At 46.5% G+C, this 20,370-nt stretch overlaps 1 protein-coding gene across 4 annotated transcripts in view; it reads right to left on the reverse strand.

Annotated features, from left to right (window-relative positions):
• LOC135054805 (NACHT, LRR and PYD domains-containing protein 12-like) overlaps window positions 1-20,370 on the reverse strand; it is a 211,884-nt gene that overhangs the window by 116,898 nt on the left and 74,616 nt on the right. For all 4 annotated transcript variants that reach the window (XM_063958158.1, XM_063958160.1, XM_063958161.1 and 1 more), the window contains 2 exons: window positions 10,360-12,061; window positions 180-278 (listed from right to left, as the gene is read on the reverse strand). In XM_063958158.1, coding sequence (XP_063814228.1) covers window positions 180-278; window positions 10,360-12,061 — 1,801 coding nt within the window. The remainder of the gene's footprint in view (window positions 1-179; window positions 279-10,359; window positions 12,062-20,370) is intronic.

Genomic DNA, 20,370 nt, shown 5'->3' on the forward strand with positions numbered 1-20,370 from the left:
GGAGGATGACGTTCTGCCATGTTTTGGGAACAAGTCAGGTGGGAAAACCCGAGCTGGACTCGGATCCCAGTTCGGATCGTGAAATTCAGGTGGGTCCAGTTCCCGGAGAACCAGATCCGCTCAGCTCTAATGCTAACCATTACACCATCCGTTTTAGATTTATAATATAAACTACTTACTCTAGTTCCTCCATCTGACAGTGTGTAAACATCCCTGATAAACTGGATCCAGCCTGATACACACCTTTTTTGTTATCGGGAAACTGGCAGTAACTGAAACTGAGGAAAAGACAGAAACATAAACAGTAAATACTGTACGCTATGACACATAAAGCACATGCAATGCTAACTAATATTATATTGTAATAGTGCACACTGTGAACCATAGAATGTGATGCACACACATTGCATGCTAGGGCTATAAAGTAGCCTCTCCCTCTCTGAGGGGCCTATTTATCACAATCCGCATCCAGGATGCGGATTCCAGGTGATAAAATTGCCCAAACTCGCACTGCGATATATGATTACACTGCAGGGATGTATCAATTATCGCATGCAGGTACAGAGCTTGCCGTCAAACTCTGTCCCTGTGATGACACTCCGTAGCATCATCTGGGTATTTATCATAAAAAATACCCCAATGTCCTGCTGCGCATGCGCCGCCCCCAACAGCATCGCCGCTACCGCCGCCCACTCAAACCCCCCCCCCCGTCGCGACTACCCCCGCGCGCTGTGGACCCCCCCAGCAGGATAATATACTTACCAGTCCAGGGAGCTGGTCCGTGCTGCTCCTGCTGGGCACCGGATCCTGTGTGCTGCGGTGACCCCCAATGCTGTAAAGTGCGCTATGGGGACCCGACGCCTGGCAGCCAGCACCAGAGCAGCGGATACCGGCTACCTGGACTGGTATGTGTTTTTTTTTCTTTTTACAGTCTGATCAGCTTGTGTGTCCATCGGACACACATAGCTGATCACTGGAGCCGGGTCCCGCTTAGCTCTCTGCCAGGGGCAGAGAAAGCTGGGCAAATGCCTGCCTATCGTAGTGCTGCCCTGTGATCTCGCCAGCCTGAGCTGGCGAGATTATCATGGGCACACTGCGGTATTTTTTCACTTTTTTTAAGTAAATTTGGCCACATCGCATTTCCCGTTATAAGTATGAGGAATGCAATGTGGGTTACTAAAAAAAAAAAAAAGTGAATTAAAAGGTTTGGAGCAGTTTTTAATGAAAACTGCTCCAAATGCCCTTTAATACATTCAAGTGATACTGTACTAAAATAATGTGAACAGGGTGTGAAAACAGATATGTAGGAGAAGGGGGCTAAATGGACAGAGAGAGGAGGGATGAGAGGAGGGAAGGGAAGCCTCCACAAAATGCCCCTTGTCTAGCAGCTGAGTGACATCTCTATATGTAGAGGTCGCTAAATGATGTTCCTATGCTGGGGAAGCAGTCTCTTTCAATGGCAAATGCAGGATTTCTAGAAGGGGGTTTCCAAATACAGTCCACAATCTCCTGCTCTGCAGAAAATTGGAGCAAGTGATGGAGTCTATGGGAGCAGTATAAGAACCTAGTAACGACCCTGGACCTTAATGTAAACATTGGTCTTTTTATACACTGTATACTGTATGGTATACAGTATTAATATTTAACACTATAGATAGTATCTAGTATAGGACATATCAAACATTTCAATAACATAAATAAGTGGTTAGGAAAAGGTTAAACATAAAGTACTATAATAAATAAATGAATACACAAACATAATAGAACCAGTACTGCACTTTCTAAGCACACATTCTCCCATGATAAGGCTCCTGTCTCTTCTGCCTGGTAGCTAATCTCTAGTCAAGTGCACTGGTTGAGGACGCTTGGGGTCTATTCATGAAGCAATAAAAAGTGTGGAGAAGTGAGCCAGTTGAGAAGTTGCCCATGGCCACCAATCAGCATTGAAGTAACATTTATACATTTGCATACTACACAATTGTACGGAGCAGCTGATTGGTTGCCATGGGCAACTTCTCCACATGCTCACCTCTCTACTCTTTTCACTGCATCATGAATAGACCCCCTCACACACACAGCAAACTTGGTAGAAGAAGCTGCTACCACTGGGCATGTGCAGCAGCTCTGCTCTGTCCCTTAAACTGCATGAAGTGGCGGCAGCTCTAATAATCATATTTTATACCATTGCCATCGTTGTCATAATTTGAGCCACTTGCCAAAATGAGGGGGGGTATCCGGGCAACCAGAACCCCCTACCCATGTTTGCCTATATCTTTTTGGCAACTGTACATCCAAACATTATTAAAAAAAAGGATAAATTCATATGGGCCAGATGTACAAAGTAAGTCTTGAAAAATTATAAATGGAGAGTGATAAACTACCAACCTACCAGCTCCTAACTGCCATTTTTTCAAACCTAGCCTGAAATCTGGCAGTAAAGTGCTGATTGTTCACGTATATTATGATTGACAGCCACCAGCACTAGTTTTGCTTACTACATTGACCATAAATATTTTTAATTGGTCCTGGACCACCAATCCAAGGCACCCCTACAAGTGTCCCGAGGCACCCCAGGGTGCTGCAGTACACAGTGTGGGAACCACTGCCTTAATGTATTAACTGATTCTCGTCATGACAACAGGTGGTATAAAAGTTCATACCTAAAAGTAAGTATATGTTTTACAGTTATTGTTAAGTATTCTACCTCCACCTACCTCTAACTATCCCTTACCACAGCCTAACCCTAATGTCTGGCCTTAGTGCCTAACCATAACCTACCCCCTTAGTTCCAAAACCTAACCCCCCTAATGATGCCTAATCCTAACTTCCTCTTGCCCCCTCAGCCTAACCTTAACTGCTCTGGGTGGCGCCTACTTACCTTCTGGACTCTCGCTGTTGGTATCCCGAATGTTAGGCGCCGGGGTCCGCTTGTCTGCGCGGCCCGGCGCCTAGCAACTAGAGATGCCGTGCGCGTACAGCCGCCGGCTCCCTAGCAACGCTAGACGCCGGGCGCGCTGAGCCGCACGGACCCTAGCAACGGGGACGCCACTGGCGGACCGCGTTCCCCGTTGCTAGGCTTTAGGAATTAATATATTCACCTGCTCTCTGGCCGTTCAGCAAGGCAGCTGCACGGCATTTATTCTAATCAGCCTTTAAGCAGCTGATTGGAGGACTCCTTGTTAAATACACTCCCAGGGCTTCTCACAGACGCCGGTAATAGCTTCCTGCATGCTGCCTTTGTTTGCTGAGAGTCTGTTTCCAGTCCTGTATTCGGGAGTCCGTAGAAGTCCGGTATTCGGGAGTTGTCATCTCATCCCAGGAGGTCGTTTGGTTCCCTGGAGTCCTGACTGATCACCGTTTTATATCCTGTGGTGTTCGTGAGTTGCGGCTCTGCCGTGTGTTGCGGCTCAGCCGCTTTACCTTTTATATTTTGTTTTTGGAGCATTTACGGAGGGTTCCGCTTCCACAAGTCCTCTCTGGTATTCGGCGGTGCCGGGTAGGAGTATTGGACAAGTGGATATTTTGGTTGTCCTTTTCCCTGGCGGTTTCTCTGCACATATTCTAGTTTTGAGTTAGCTTAGCCCCTGGCCTGGTTGTTTAGTTAGAGGGCCTCTTGTTATCACACTGTCTCGGATTTCCCTTTGTCTCTCCTTAAGACCGGGGGGCATCGGAGTTGGGCAGACATAATCCGCCCTTCAAACGCGGCTGCCAAGGGCTCAAGAAACCATAGTCTCGCAGGGGATTTCTGACAACACGGGTGAGACAACAGAGTTAGGGCGCCAGGGGCTATTTTCCTGTCCTGCTCCCTTCCCCAGCATTCCGTTCCAGTGCTCCGGTCCTTGCCATAAGATCTCCTCTGATCAGAGTGCTGGAATCATAACATTATTACAGGCCATACCAAAACTTAAAATTAAACGGGGTTTAATTTTTTCTCATTCAGTTTTGTGAGAGTTTATCGGCCTCATGAATCCGACAGGTTTAGGGCCAAATCCTGGTCAGCTCTTAGTCAGCCAGATTCAAGAACTTACTCAGATGGTTCAGGATCTTTCTCTTCGGGTGAAGTCGCAGGAAGATCTTTTGCGAGCTTCCCCAAGGGTAGTCCCTGAACCAAGGATGCATTTGCCTGACCGTTTTTCTGGTGATAGAAAAGAGTTTTTTAATTTTAAAGAATCCTGTAAACTTTATTTTCGTTTAAGACCGACTTCCTCGGGTACTGAATCTCAGCGGGTCGGGATTATTATTTCTTTACTCCAGGGGGATCCTCAGACCTGGGCATTTGGTTTAAGAGCAGAGGATCCTGCATTGTTGACAGTTGACGCTTTTTTTAAGTCTTTAGGGCTCTTGTATGATGACCCTGATAGAGAGGCGTCCGCTGAAAGTCAGCTGCGTGCTCTCAAACAAGGTAGAAATCCTGCGGAGGTTTATTGTACGGAGTTTCGCCGTTGGTTGAACGACTGTGGCTGGAATGACCCAGCCCTGCGCAGTCAGTTTCGCCTCGGCTTATCAGAGTCTATAAAAGACAGTCTCCTTCAGTACCCCGCTCCCGAGACTCTCGATAAACTCATGGAGCTTTCTATTAAGATTGATCGTCGTCTCAGAGAGCGGAGGGCTGAAAGAGGAGCACCTGTAAGGTCTAGTCCGTGTGTATATTCCATTCCTGAAGATGTAGAGGAGCCCATGCAGATGGGTTTCTCCCGGCTGTCTCCTGAGGAAAAAGCCAGAAGGCAAAATTCCGGTCTTTGTCTGTACTGTGGGGGTAAGGGACATTTTGCTCGTAATTGTCCGAACAAGTCGGGAAACGCTTTGACCAGGTGAATTGTGAGGGGGTTCACCTAGGTCTGCAGCTTATCTCCTCGAATAACTCCCTTTTAGTCCCAGTTAAAGTTTCCTTTGGCAGCCTCAGTTCTTCGGTGTCGGCTTTTGTTGACAGTGGAGCTGCAGGAAACTTTATGGATTTAACTTGGGCTAAGGCCTTAGGCATTCCTCAGTTACCTTTGGGTAGGTGTGTCACCATGCATGGCTTAGATGGGAGTCCGCTGTCCAATGGGATTATTTCTCTCCGTACACCCCCTGTATTACTTACGGTAGGAGCTCTACATTCCGAGAAAATCGAGTTCTATCTTACACATTGCCCAGCAGTTCCAGTTGTTCTGGGTCACCCTTGGCTGGCCTTTCATAATCCCACCATTGATTGGCGGTCGGGGGAGATTTCACAATGGGGTACTTTTTGTGATAAGGAATGTATCACGTTTCCAGTCAGAGTAGCAGCTATCATTCCAGAACTCATTCCGGTGGAATACCAGGAGTTTGCTGATGTTTTCTCCAAAGGCAATGCGGACATTCTGCCTCCCCATCGGCCTTATGATTGTGCTATTGAGTTAATTCCTGGTGCCGCATTGCCAAAGGGAAGATTATATGCATTATCCGGGCCAGAAACTGCGGCCATGAATGATTATGTTAAGGAGAGCCTAGAGAAAGGATTTATTAGACCATCAAAATCTCCTTTAAGTGCAGGCTTCTTCTTTGTGGAGAAAAAGGATGGCTCGCTTAGACCTTGCATTGATTTTAGAGCCCTGAATAAGATCTCAGTTAAAAACACCTATCCTTTGCCGTTGATTTCTGTACTCTTTGATCAGTTACGTTCTGCTGTGATTTTTTCTAAAATCGACCTTAGAGGAGCGTACAACCTCATCCGAATTAAATCTGGAGATGAGTGGAAGACGGCCTTCAGTACTCAGTCGGGTCACTACGAGTACCTGGTGATGCCGTTCGGCCTGTCCAATGCTCCAGCAGTTTTTCAAGACCTCATTAACGATGTGCTCCGTGACTTCCTAGGGAAATTCGTGGTCGTTTACTTAGACGACATCCTGATTTATTCTGAATCAATGGAACAACATGTTACCCAGGTGCATCTGGTTCTTCAAAAGTTACGTGAGAATCATTTATATGCCAAGCTGGAGAAGTGTGAGTTTCATGTCACGGAAGTATCTTTTTTAGGGTACATAATTTCCCCTCTGGGATTTTCCATGGAACCAAAGAAACTCCAGGCCATCCTTAGTTGGGCGCAACCCACCAATTTAAAAGCAATTCAGCGCTTTTTAGGGTTTGCGAATTATTATAGGAGGTTCATTCATTCTTTTTCTGACCTGGTTGCTCCCATTGTAGCTCTGACAAAGAAAGGAGCGGATCCTACCAACTGGTCGCGTGAAGCTGAGTTGTCCTTCTGGGCCTTGAAACAAGCCTTTGTCTCGGCTCCAGTCCTCAGACATCCTAATCCGGAATTGCCCTTTGTGGTGGAGGTTGATGCCTCGGAGGTTGGAGTGGGGGCTATCCTTTCTCAAAAGGATCCGGAGTCTCTGGAGTTACATCCTTGTGCCTTTATGTCCAGGAAATTCTCCTCCGCTGAATCCAACTATGACGTTGGTAATCGGGAGTTACTGGCGGTAAAGTGGGCTTTCGAGGAGTGGAGGCATTGGCTGGAGGGAGCAAAACATACTATTTCGGTATTGACTGACCATAAGAACCTGCAATACATTGAATCGGCTAAGCGGCTTAATGCCCGGCAGGCACGTTGGGCATTATTTTTTACTCGTTTCAAATTTATAATCACTTTCAGGCCTGGTTCCAAGAATACTAAGGCTGATGCCCTGTCACGTAGCTTTCTTCCGGTTCACAATAACAATCCTGTTACCTCCATACTTCCATCTTCGGTCATCTGGGCGGGCCTCACACAAGATTTATTTACCCAGTTAAAACAGCTTCAACACCAAGCTCCTAGAATTACTCCTGCTGGTCGTCTTTACGTCCCTGAGTTTTTGAGAGCTACTGTTTTAACGGAATTCCATGATAACAAAGTTTCAGGGCATCCAGGAGTCTCTAAGACATAGGAGTTAGACTCTCGCTCAGTATGGTGGCCTGGTCTTTCTAAAGACGTCAAGGAATTTGTTTATTCATGTCAGGTTTGTGCACAGCATAAGGTTCCCCGTTCCTTGCCTATCGGGCAACTTATGCCCTTAAATGTTTCTCTCAGGCCATGGTCTCATATTTCCATGGATTTTGTGGTTGACCTTCCCCTTTCAGCCGGATTCCGAGTCATATGGGTGGTAGTGGACCGTTTTAGTAAAATGGCTCATTTTATTGCTCTTCCCCGATTGCCTTCTGCCCAAGGGTTGGCAGTTTTGTTTCTCCGCCATGTATTCAGGCTTCATGGGTTGCCTACTGATATTGTTTCTGATCGGGGTCCACAATTCATCGCACAATTCTGGAAATGTTTTTGTGCCTCATTAAAGATGAAATTGTCGTTAACATCCGGTTACCACCCACAATCCAACGGGCAAACCGAACGAGTTAACCAATCATTGAAACAATATTTGCGCTTGTATTCAGCCAAACTCCAGAATGATTGGTCCGAGTTTCTTCCGTTGGCTGAATTTACTTACAATAATTCTTGTCATTCCTCCACTAAAGAGTCTCCATTCTTTTCAGTTTTTGGTTTTCACCCCAGAGCTAATTCTTTTTTTCATCATTCCTCAGTCTCCTCGCTAACCTTAACCTCCCATCTCAGAGCCATTTGGAAAAAGGTGCACCTTGCTCTCAGAAAAGCGGCCTTTCGAGAGAAGAAATTTTCTGACAGGCTCCGACGTCCTTGCACTTTTAAGGTGGGAGATAGGGTGTGGTTGTCGACTCGCAACATCAGGCTTCGACAATCCTCGGCTAGACTGGGACCCAAATTTATTGGGCCATTTCTTATTATTAAAAGAGTCAACCCAGTTGCCTTTCGGTTACGTTTACCAAGATCTCTCAGGATTGGAAATACGTTTCATTGTTCCCTGTTGAAACAATACATTTCTTCCAGTAGATTTCCTCGGAAGTTCTCTCAGGGTAGATCTCCAGTGGATGTACAGGGACAACAGGAGTTCTTGGTAGAGAAGGTTCTCGATTCCAAATTGTCCCGGGGTCGGCTGTATTTTCTAGTTCACTGGAAAGGCTATGGTCTGGAGGAAAGGTCTTGGGTCCTGGATAAGGATCTTCATGCCCCGAGGCTCAAGAGGGCATTTTTTCGGGAATTACCTCAGAAACCTGGCTTTAGGGGTTCCTTGACCCCTCCTCAAGGGGGGGGGTACTGTTAGGCGCCGGGGTCCGCTTGTCTGCGCGGCCCGGCGCCTAGCAACTAGAGACGCCGTGCGCGTACAGCCGCCGGCTCCCTAGCAACGCTAGACGCCGGGCGCGCTGAGCCGCACGGACCCTAGCAACGGGGACGCCACTGGCGGACCGCGTTCCCCGTTGCTAGGCTTTAGGAATTAATATATTCACCTGCTCTCTGGGCGTGCAGCAAGGCAGCTGCACGGCATTTATTCTAATCAGCCTTTAAGCAGCTGATTGGAGGACTCCTTGTTAAATACACTCCCAGGGCTTCTCACAGACGCCGGTAATAGCTTCCTGCATGCTGCCTTTGTTTGCTGAGAGTCTGTTTCCAGTCCTGCTGTATCCGGTTATTCCTGTCCTCAGAAGTCCGGTATTCGGGAGTTGTCATCTCATCCCAGGAGGTCGTTTGGTTCCCTGGAGTCCTGACTGATCACCGTTTTATATCCTGTGGTGTTCGTGAGTTGCGCTCTGCCGTGTGTTGCAGCTCAGCCGCTTTACCTTTTATATTTTGTTTTTGGAGCATTTGCAGAGGGTTCCGCTTCCACAAGTCCTCTCTGGTACTCGGCGGTGCCGGGTAGGAGTATTGGACAAGTGGATATTTTGGTTGTCCTTTTCCCTGGCGGTTTCTCCGCACATATTCTAGTTTTGAGTTAGCTTAGCCCCTGGCCTGGTTGTTTAGTTAGAGGGCCTCTTGTTATCACCCTGTCTCGGATTTCCCTTTGTCTCTCCTTAAGACCGGGGGGCATCGGAGTTGGGCAGACATAATCCGCCCTTCAAACGCGGCTGCCAAGGGCTCAAGAAACCATAGTTTCGCAGGGGATTTCAGACAACATGGGTGAGACAACAGAGTTAGGGCGCCAGGGGCTATTTTCCTGTCCTGCTCCCTTCCCCAGCATTCCGTTCCAGTGCTCCGGTCCTTGCCATAAGATCTCCTCTGACCAGAGTGCTGGAATCATAACACCGACATTGGGATGCTGAATAGGTCAGGATCCAGTGCCAGTGTCCTGATGGGTGATGGGATTCCAGCATCGGTATTGTGACAGCCGGGATCCTGAACATATAAAGGTGTGGTCATCTCCTTTAATGTTGGAACTATGGGCCTGATTCATGTTTGTAAACAAAGCAGATTAACAAGCAACTGGTCAAAACCATGCTGCACTGTAGGTGGGGCTGAGAGAGTTAGATTTTGGTGGATTTTATATATTTTTTATATATTAGATTATCAGTGCAGGGTAAATACCTGCTGATTTATTTTTACACTGCCATTTAGATTTCAGTTTGAACACACCCCACCCAACTCTAACTGTCTCTGGACATGTTATATCTGCCCCCCCTGCAGTGCACATGGTTTTGCCCAGCTACTTGATATTTTGCTTTATATAAAAATATAAATCAGGCCCTACAGTATGTCTAATTGCAGGGACGGAAGTATTGGCCAAAAATACATTTCAGGTTGAATTATCCTTTCATTAAGTTCTTTTTATTCTAATGGGCTATGTAGTATATGCTGGTGTTCAGGACGTTGGTGGCCATAATACCGACCACGGCATCCTGATGGTCTGTATTCCGACAGGGGAAGATAAGTATACTTACCTTCCGTCACTGGCCCCCTAAACCTCCCTTCCCACAGCCTAAACCTAAGCCTCCGTCCCCCCACAGCCTAGCCCTAACCATCCCTGGTGGTGCCTGTACCAATCCCCCGTTTCCCACAGCCTAAACCAAACCTATCCCTAACAGCCTACACCTAACCCTCCGGGGAGGTGCCTATACCTACCCCGCACTCCCCAGACCCACAGCCTAACCCTAAACTCTAGCCTAGATGTAACCTCCCCCCATGGATTTCCTGTCCTGCATGCTGACACTTGCTCATTTGGGGTCCCGGCGGTCGGGATTTCGGATCTCGATTTCTGACCCTATTCAGGATGCCAGTGTCAGCATTCCGAGTAGTGTCAGGATCCCAGTGTTGGTATTTCGACTACTGGAATCCCAACTACTGGGATCTTGACCAGATCCCTATTCCAAAAAACTAATGGAATTGTCTCCTAAAATTATATTCAGATCATTATTCTGCTACCACCACAACCTAATGTACAAAGTGCAGTAACTTCAACAGTATCTCCTACTTTGTTATATTAATATCTATCTTTGATTTACTTCAGGAACAGCTACAGGACACACGGAAACTTTGCTCTCAGTAATGTGCCAGGTACTTACCAAAGCGTGTGACACTCAGAGAGTGCTTTCGATAGAACTTTCCGATCCTGTGGTCCAATTCTGTATCTGTCAAAGCAGACCTTATGTTTTGTTGTACTTCTGTCCAAGCAGTAGGCTACAGCTCGTAAATCAGTGTTCTCCTGGTCACCAAAGATATCACATTTAAATTTCACATTAAGAAAGTGAGACATCATTCTCTCCACATAGTCCTCATCCTGTGTCTCGTACAGGCAGGAAAGTATTGTGTTATGGATGTCTGATGGAATGGTCTTCAGCCATTCATCCAAAATTTTTTTTTCTCTGAAGGAAATGGGACATCCAATAGTTCTTTGAGTCTCCTGAATTTGCTTCTCACTTGAAAGGCCAAATAAAAATCTTACAGTTAAGTTTAGATGTGGCTGATGTTCTGAGGCCTCCAGTAAGTCTTTCACATTTCTGCTTTGTAAGTTGACCATTTTGCTCACAGTATTCTCACCCAGGACATAGTAGAGAGCAGCAAAGAACTCCTGCACACTCAGATGGATGAAACTGTAGCAGGTGTGGATCCCAATGTCCCTGTGGAAGATGTTCTCATTTAAAAAGACAGACTCCAGTTCTGACACAGAGAGTCCATGTCTATTAAGATCTGCTTCTTCAAATAGAATTCTCTGGTCCCAAACTCCTTCATTGGCCAAAGCACACAGCTTCTGTATACATGTGCTTATAGACTGGATAGAGTCCCTTCCGTGATACTTTATTAAACCCTTTAGGTACAACAGGTAAATGGATGTGGATGTCTTGCAATCAATCACAGATAATCCCTCTTTTAGTAGCTGTCTCATTACAGTACATACAATCCAGCAAGTTATAGGGATAAGGCACATGGTAAACAGAGTATCATTGTCCTTAATTGAACCAAATGTCAGGTCTGCTTGTTCTTTAGATTCAAAGAAATGATAGAAATATTCCTCACGCTGATCCCCTGTAAACCCCAGAATCTCCACACATCGGGGATCTATAACAAGGCGCTTCAGCTTCATCAATGACAGGGGTCTTGTGGTGATGATTAGTGAGCTTCCACTGAGCAGTGTTTTCCTAAACAAACTGTAGAGAAGGATTTCTTTGGAGACCTCCTTAAATGGATCATCACAAACCTCTGTATCATTTACTGATGACAATTTTAATTCATCAAAACCATCAAAAATGAAAAGTATTCCTTCAGGGTAACGGAAGATTGACTGCAACAAATAAGTTGGACACCTCAGTCCACAAAAGATGGATAAATACCTAGCCAGGCTTATATCAGAAGTGATGGTGTTGACTTCTCTACAACTTATGTAAAACACAAACTGAAACTTGTCCTTATACAGATTCCCGGAGGCCCAGTCCAGCATTATCTTCTGGGATGTCATAGTCTTTCCTATCCCAGCAGGTCCCTGTAACACCAGAGTCTTGGGAATAGTTCCATCTTTATGAGGATCAAACAGAGCCTGTATAGTGGTTGGGGAATACTCATCTGATGATCTGTTTGCCATAATCTGTAGATGTCTCCGGCCTGAAGCTAATATTTCATGCAGTCTCTGATCTTCATCCCGATACTTATTTATCAATAACAGACTGATGAATCTTTTCTCCAGACTGACAGTTTCTCCTAACCTCGCATTTCCATCTTCTATACGACAGTATCTCTCTTTCATGTCATTCATATACTGGAGTCTGCAGTCTGTAAAGGATTTTAATGGATTGTTATATAGGATTTGAAATAACATGCAGTATTAATGAAAAATACTCTGACAACTCAAAGTTATCTGCCTAATTTGTCAGCAAATCAATAAGAAAAGTCAATATGGCATGCAATATACTGTATGATACAGTGTCCAGGGCTGGTTCTAGACCAAGTGAAGCCCAGTGTGAAAATTTGCTTTGGCACCACCTCCCCGTTAAAAAAAAGAACATATCTCAGTTTGACAATATTGATATGTGGTACAAGGCATGGTGCAGGTCATAATGAATCTCTGACCTTTTATTTTACCCACATTGCGTTCTTTTTCCTGCATTTTGTATCTTAATACAATAATGGTGTACTAAGTACTTGGGGTTAGTGTTTTTACTGTCCCCTCTATACTACATTACTGACTTCTGTATACACTACACTTCTAATCCCTCTATACCCTATACTGCATTATTGACCCGTCTATACCGTACACTACATCACTGACCCCTTTATACACTATACTACTGACAACTCTATACCCTACACTACTGTATGTTACTGACCCCTCTATACCCTACACTACTTACATCTCTATACCCTCCACTACATCACTGACTCCTGTATATACTAACTACTAACACTTCTATAACGTACACTATATCACTGACCCCTCTATACCCTACACTGCATCATTAACCCCTCTATACCCTACACTACATCACTGACCCCTCTATACCCTCCACTGCATTACTGACCCCTCTATACGATGCACTACCTCACTAACCCCTCTATACCCTACACTGCATTACTGACCCCTCTATACCCTGCACTACCTCACTGACCTCTTTATACACTATACTACCGACAGCTCTATACCCTACGCTACTGTATGTTACTGACCCCTCTATACCTTACATTACTTACCTCTCTAGACCGTCCACCACATCACTGACTCCTGTATACACTAACTACTAACCCTTCTTTAACCTACACTACATCACTGCCCCCTCTATACCCTACACTACATCACGGACCCCTCTATACCCTACACTACCTCACTGACCGCTTTATACACTATACTACCGACAGCTCTATACCCTACGCTACTGTATGTTACTGACCCCTCTATACCTTACATTACTTACCTCTCTAGACCGTCCACTACATCACTGACTCCTGTATACACTAACTACCAACCTTTCTATAACCTACACTACATCGCTGACCCCTCTATACCCTACACCGCATCACTAACCCCTCTATACCCTGCACTACATCACTAACCCCTCTATAACCTGCACTACATTACTAGCCCCTCTATACCCTACACTGCATCAGTGACCCCTCTATACCCTACACTGCATCACTAACCCCTCTATACCCTGCACTACATCACTGACCCCTCTATACCCTACAGTGCATCACTGACGCCTCTATACCCTGCACTGCATCACTGATCCCTCTATACCCTACAGTGCATCACTGACCCCTCTATAGCCTCCACTGCATCACTAACCCCTCTATACCCTGCACTACATCACTGACCCTCTTTACCCTACACTGCATCACTAACCCCTCTATACCCTGCACTACATCACTGATCCCTCTATACACTACACTGCATCACTGACCCCTCTATACCCTACACTGCATCACTGACTCCTCTATACCCTGCACTACATCACTGACCCCTCTATACCCTACACTACTGTATGTTACTGACCCATCTATACCTTACACTACTTACCTCTCTAGACCCTCCACTACATCACTGACTCCTGTATACACTAACTACTAACCCTTCTATAACGTACACTATATCACTGAGCCCTCTATACCCTACACTGCATCACTAACCCCTATTTACCCTGCACTACATTACTGACCCCTCTATACCCTACACTGCATCACTGACCTCTCTATACCCTACACTGCATCACTGACCCCTCTATACCCTACACTGCATCACTAACCCCTCTATACCCTACACCACATCACTAACCCCTCTATACCCTGCACTACATCACTAACCCCTCTATAACCTGCACATTACTGACCCCTCCATACCCTACACTGCATCAGTGACCCCTCTATACCCTACACTGCATCACTAACCCCTCTATACCCTGCACTACATCACTGACCCCTCTATACCCTACAGTGCATCACTGACCCCTCTATACCCTGAACTGCATCACTGATCCCTCTATACCCTACATAGCATCACTGACCCCTCTATAGCCTCCACTGCATCACTAACCCCTCTATACCCTGCACTACATCACTGATCCCTCTATACACTACACTGCATCACTGACCCCTCTATACCCTACACTGCATCACTGACTCCTCTATACCCTGCACTACATCACTGACCCCTCTATACCCTACACTACTGTATGTTACTGACCCCTCTATACCTTACACTACCTACCTCTCTAGACCCTCCACTACATCACTGACTCCTGTATACACTAACTACTAACCTTTCTATAACCTACACTACATCACTGACCCCTCTATACCCTACACTACTGTATGTTACTGACCCCTCTATACCTTACACTACTTACCTCTCTAGACCCTCCACTACATCACTGACTCCTGTATACACTAACTACTAACCTTTCTATAACCTACACTACATCACTGATCCCTCTATACCCTACACTACATCACTAACCCCTCTATACCCTGCACTATATTACTGACCCCTCTATACCCTACACTGCATCACTGACCCCTCTATACCCTACACTGCATCACTAACCCCTCTATACCCTACACTACATCATTGACCCGTCTATACCCTGCACTACATCACTGACCCCTCTATACACTACACTGCATCACTGACTCCTCTATACCCTACACTGTATTATTGACCTCTCTATATCCCACACTAGATCACTGACAACTTCATACACTATACTACTGACAGCTCTATACCCTACACTACTGTACATTACTGACCCCTCTATGCCCTACACTACATCCCTGACCCCTCTATACCCTACACTATATTACTTACCTCTCTATATCCCACACTGCATCATTGACCCCTCTATACCCTACACTACATCCCTGACCCTCTATACCCTACACTATATTACTGACCTCTCTAGATCCCACACTAGATCACTGACCCCTGTAAAACACTACTGACCCCTCTATACTCTACACCAGTGATTTTCAACCAGTGCCGTAACTAGGCATTTTAGTGCTGTGTGCAAGAAAAGACATTGGCGCCCCCCCATGTAAGATAGGGGCAGGGCGCGCGAAAAATATATAGGGGCGTGGCTTCATGGGGAAGGGGCGTGGCCACAAAATAATAGCAATTCATACTACGGTGCACAGTAGTCTCCATTATTCAAATTACGCTGCACAGTAGCGCCACTACACCAGGTAGAGCCTCTTTTATACATTACAGCAGACAGCGTCCCCCTTTTTACACATTACAGCAGACAGTCCCCCTTTTTACACATTATGGCAGACAGCGTCCCCTTTTTACACATTACGGCAGACAGCGTCCCCTTTTTTACACATTACGGCAGACAGCGTCCCCCTTTTTTACACATTACAGCAGACAGCATCCCCTTTTTTAACATTACGGCAGACAGCGTCCCCTTTTTACACATTACAGCAGACAGCGTCCCCGTTTTTACACATTACAGCAGACAGCGTCCCCGTTTTTACACATTACGGCAGATGGTGTTCCCCTTTATACACATTGCAGCAGCCAGCGTCCCCCTTTTTACACATTATGGCAGCCAGTCCCCCTTTTTACACATTGCAGCAGCCAGGCCCCCTTTTTACATATTATGGCAGACGGTGTCCCCCTTTTTACACAATGCGGCAGCCAGTCCCCCTTTTTACACATTACGGCAGCCAGTCCCCTTTTTTACACATTGCGGCAGCCAGTACCCCTTTTTACACATTGCGGCAGCCAGTCCCCCTTTTTACACATTGTGGCAGCCAGTCCCCCTTTTTACACATTATGACAGATGGTGTCCCCCTTAGAGAGAGATAGAAACAGAGAGAGAGAGAGAGAGAGAGAGAGAGAGAGATACTTACCATCTCCCCGCTGACAAACTCCTTGTGCTGGCAGCTCCCTTGGTGCAGGCATCGGACAAGGAGGAGGAGGAGGGAGGGGGACTGGAGCCGCAGCAGCGCTATTTCATTGGTAGTAAGTGCCGCTGCAGCTGTCCCCTCTCCTTCCGTATTGGCTGCCTGGCGCTGCTGTGGATGCTGGGATGGAGGAACCACATCCCAGCATCCACAGCAGCGCCGAGCAGCCAATATGGAAGGAGAGGGGACAGTTGCAGCGGCGCTTACTACCAATGAAATAGCACTGCTGCGGCTCCAGTCCCCCTCCCTCCTCCTCCTTCTCCGCTGCCCGGTGCTGCTCTCTTCTCCCTCCACAGCGCGGCGGCGCAAGGCACACACAGCAGAGGCGGCATGTAATGAGTCAATTTGACTCATTACATGCCGCTGGCCGTGCGCCCTCAGGGCAACTGCGCTGTGTGCCAGGCCCACTTGGCACACACATAGTTATGGCCCTGTTTTCAACCTTTTTAAACTCGTGGCACACTAAACAAGATTTTAAAATTGCCAAGGCACACCATCAGTTTTTTTTACTCAAATATAATATAGAATAAGAAATATAAACATATATTGCCCCACACTGTAATAAAACTAATGCTTTCACCCTCACAGTAATAAAACACATTGTCCCCCTCTATAATAAAGTACATTGGTCCCAGCATTAATAATGTGCATTGATCCTGCAGTAATAAAGCACGTTGTCCCCCAGCAGTAATAAAGCACATTGGTCCTGCAGTAAGAAAGCACAATGGCCCCCACCAGTAATAAAGCACAATGGTCCTGCAGTACTAAAGCACATTGGCCCCCAGCAGTAATAAAGCACATTGGCCCCTAGCAGTAATAAAGCACATCAGTCCTGCAGTAATAAAGCACATTGGTCCCCAGCAGTAATAAAGCACATTGGTCCTGCAGTAATAAAACACATTGGCCCCCAGCAGTAATAAAGCACATTGGTCCTGCAGTAATAAAGCACATTGGCCCCAGCAGTAATGAAGCACATTGGCCCCCAGCAGTAATAAAGCACATTGGCCACCAGCAGAAATAAAGCACATTGGTCCCCAGCAGTAATAAAGCACATTGGCCCCCAGCAGTAATAAAGCACATTGGCCCCCAGCAGTAATAAAGCATATTGGTCCTGCAGTAATAAAGCACATTGGTCCCCAGCAGTAATAAAGCACATTGGCCCCCAGCAGTTATAAAGCACATTAGCCCCCAGCAGTTATAAAGTGCATTGGCACCCGGCAGTAATAAAGCACATTGGCACCCGGCAGTAATAAAGCACATTGTTCCCCGCAGTAATAAAGCACATTGGTCCCTGCAATAATAAAGCACATTGGCCCCCAGTAGTAATAAAGCACATTGGCTCCCAGCAGCAATAAAGCACATTGGCCGCCCGCAGTAATAAAACACATTGGTGCCCGCAGTAATAAAGCACATTGGCCCCCAGCAGTAATAAAGTGCATTGGCACCTGGCAGTAATAAAGCACATTGTTCCCCACAGTAATAAAGTACATTGGTCCCCGCAATAATAAAGCGCATTGGCCCCCAGCAGTAATAAAGCACATTGGCCCCCAGCAGTAATAAAGCCCATTGGCTCCCAGCAGCAATAAAGCGCATTGGCTCCCAGCAGTAATAAAGCGCATTAGCCCCCAGCAGTAATAAAGCGCATTGGCTCCCAGCAGTAATAAAGCGCATTGGCTCCCAGCAGTAATAAACCGCATTGGTTCCCAGCAGTAATAAAGCGCATTGGCTCCCAGCAGTAATAAAGCGCATTGGCTCCCAGCAGTAATAAAGCGCATTGGCTCCCAGCAATAAAAAAGCACATTGGTCCCCAGCAGTAATAAAGCACATTGGTCCTGCAGTAATAAAGCACATTGGCCCCCAGCAGTAATAGAGCGCATTGTCCCCCAACAGTAATAAAGTGCATTGTCCCTGCAGTAATAAAGCACATTGCCCCCAGCAGTAATAAAGCGCATTGGCCCCCAGCAGTAATAAAGCATTTTGGCCCCCAGCAGTAATAAAGCGCATTGGCCCCCAGCAGAAATAAAGCACATTGTCTCCCAGCAGCAATAAAGCGCATTGGCTCCCAGCAGTAATAAAGCGCATTGGCCCCCAGCAGTAATAAAGCGCATTGGCTCCCAGCAGTAATAAAGCGCATTGGCTCCCAGCAGTAATAAACCGCATTGGTTCCCAGCAGTAATAAAGCGCATTGGCTCCCAGCAGTAATAAAGCGCATTGGCTCCCAGCAGTAATAAAGCGCATTGGCTCCCAGCAATAAAAAGCACATTGGTCCCCAGCAGTAATAAAGCTCATTGGTCCTGCAGTAATAAAGCACATTGGCCCCCAGCAGTAATAGAGGGCATTGTCCACCAACAGTAATAAAGCGAATTGTCCCTGCAGTAATAAAGCACATTGCCCCCAGCAGTAATAAAGCGCATTGGCCCCCAGCAGTAATAAAGCGTATTGGCCCCCAGCAGTAATAAAGCGCATTGGCCCCCAGCAGTAATAAAGCACATTGTCTCCCAGCAGCAATAAAGCATTTGGTGCCTGCAGTAATAAAACGCATTGGCCCCCAGCAGTAATAAAGCACATTGGCCCCCAGCAGCAATAAAGCACATTGGCACCTGGCAGTAATAAAGCACATTGTTCGCCGCAGTAATAAAGTACATTGGCCCCCAGCAGTAATAAAGTGCATTGGCCCCCAGCAGTAATAAAGCACATTGGCTCCCAGCAGCAATAAAGCAATTGGTGCCTGCAGTAATAAAACGCATTGGCCCCCAGCAGTAATAAAGCACATTGGCCCCCAGCAGCAATAAAGCACATTGGTGCCCGCGGTTAAAAAACACATTGGCCCCCAGCAGTAATAAAGCACATTGGACCCCATCAGTAATAAAGCACATTGGTGCTCGGCAGTAATAAAGCACATTGGCACCCGGCAGTAATGAAGCACATTGTTCCCCACAGTAATAAAGCACATTGGTCCCCTCAATAATAAAGCACATTGGACCCCAGCAGTAATAAAGCACATTGGCCCCCAGCAGTAATAAAGCACATTGGCTCCCAGCAGCAATAAAGCGCATTGGCTCCCAGCAGTAATAAAGCGCATTGGCCCCCAGCAGTATTAAAGCACATTGGCACTCAGCAATAATAAAGCACATTGGTCCCCAGCGGTAATAAACCACATTGGCTCCCAGCAGTAATAAAGCGCATTGGCTCCCAGCAGTAATAAAGTGCATTGGCTCCCAGCAGTAATAAAGCACATTGGTCCCCAGCAGTAATAAAGCGCATTGGCCCACAGCAGTAATAAAGCACATTGGCTCCCAGCAGCAATAAAGCGAATTGGCTCCCAGCAGTAATAAAGCGCATTGGCTCCCAGCAGTAATAAAGTGCATTGGCTCCCAGCAATAATAAAGCACATTGGTCTCCAGCAGTAATAAAGCACATTGGTGCCCGCAGTAATAAAGCACTTTGGCTCCCAGCAGTAATAAAGCACATTGGCTCCCAGCAGTAATAAAGTGCATTGGCCCCCAGCAGCAATAAAGCACATTGGCCCCCAGCAGTAATAAAGAACATTGGTGCCCGCAGTAATGAAGCACATTGGCCCCCAGCAGTAATAAAGCACATTGGCTCCCAGCAGTAATAAAGCACATTGGCTCCCAGCAGTAATAAAGCACATTGCTTCCCGCAGTAATAATGCACATTGGCCCCCATCAGTAATAGAGCGCATTGGCCCCAGCAGCAATTAAGCACATTGGTGGCTGCAGTAATAAAGCACATTGGCCCCCAGCAGTAATAAAGCACATTGGTGTCCGCAATAATAAAGCACATTGGCTCCCAGTAGTAATAAAGCACATTGGTTCCCGCAGTAATAAAGCACATTGACCCCCAGCAGTAATAAAGCACATTGGCTCCTAGCAGTAATAAAGCTCATTGTCCCCTGGCAGTAATAAAGCACATTGGCTCCCAGCAGTAATAAAGCACATTGGTTCCCGCAGTAATAAAGCACATTGGCCCCCAGCAGTAATAAAGCACATTGATCCCCAGCAGTAACAAAGCACATTGGCTCATTCAATAATGCCACACACTGCCCCCAATACTAATTTCACTTATTGCCCTCCCCAGTAACTCCACAAACAGGCTGGACCGTGATTTTAACGATCAGGCGCATGCGCAACATTCGTACTGCACATGCGCCCGCACTTTCTGCAGGGGGG

This window comes from Pseudophryne corroboree, chromosome 3 (assembly GCF_028390025.1).
Source record: "Pseudophryne corroboree isolate aPseCor3 chromosome 3, aPseCor3.hap2, whole genome shotgun sequence".
NCBI lineage: Eukaryota > Metazoa > Chordata > Amphibia > Anura > Myobatrachidae > Pseudophryne > Pseudophryne corroboree.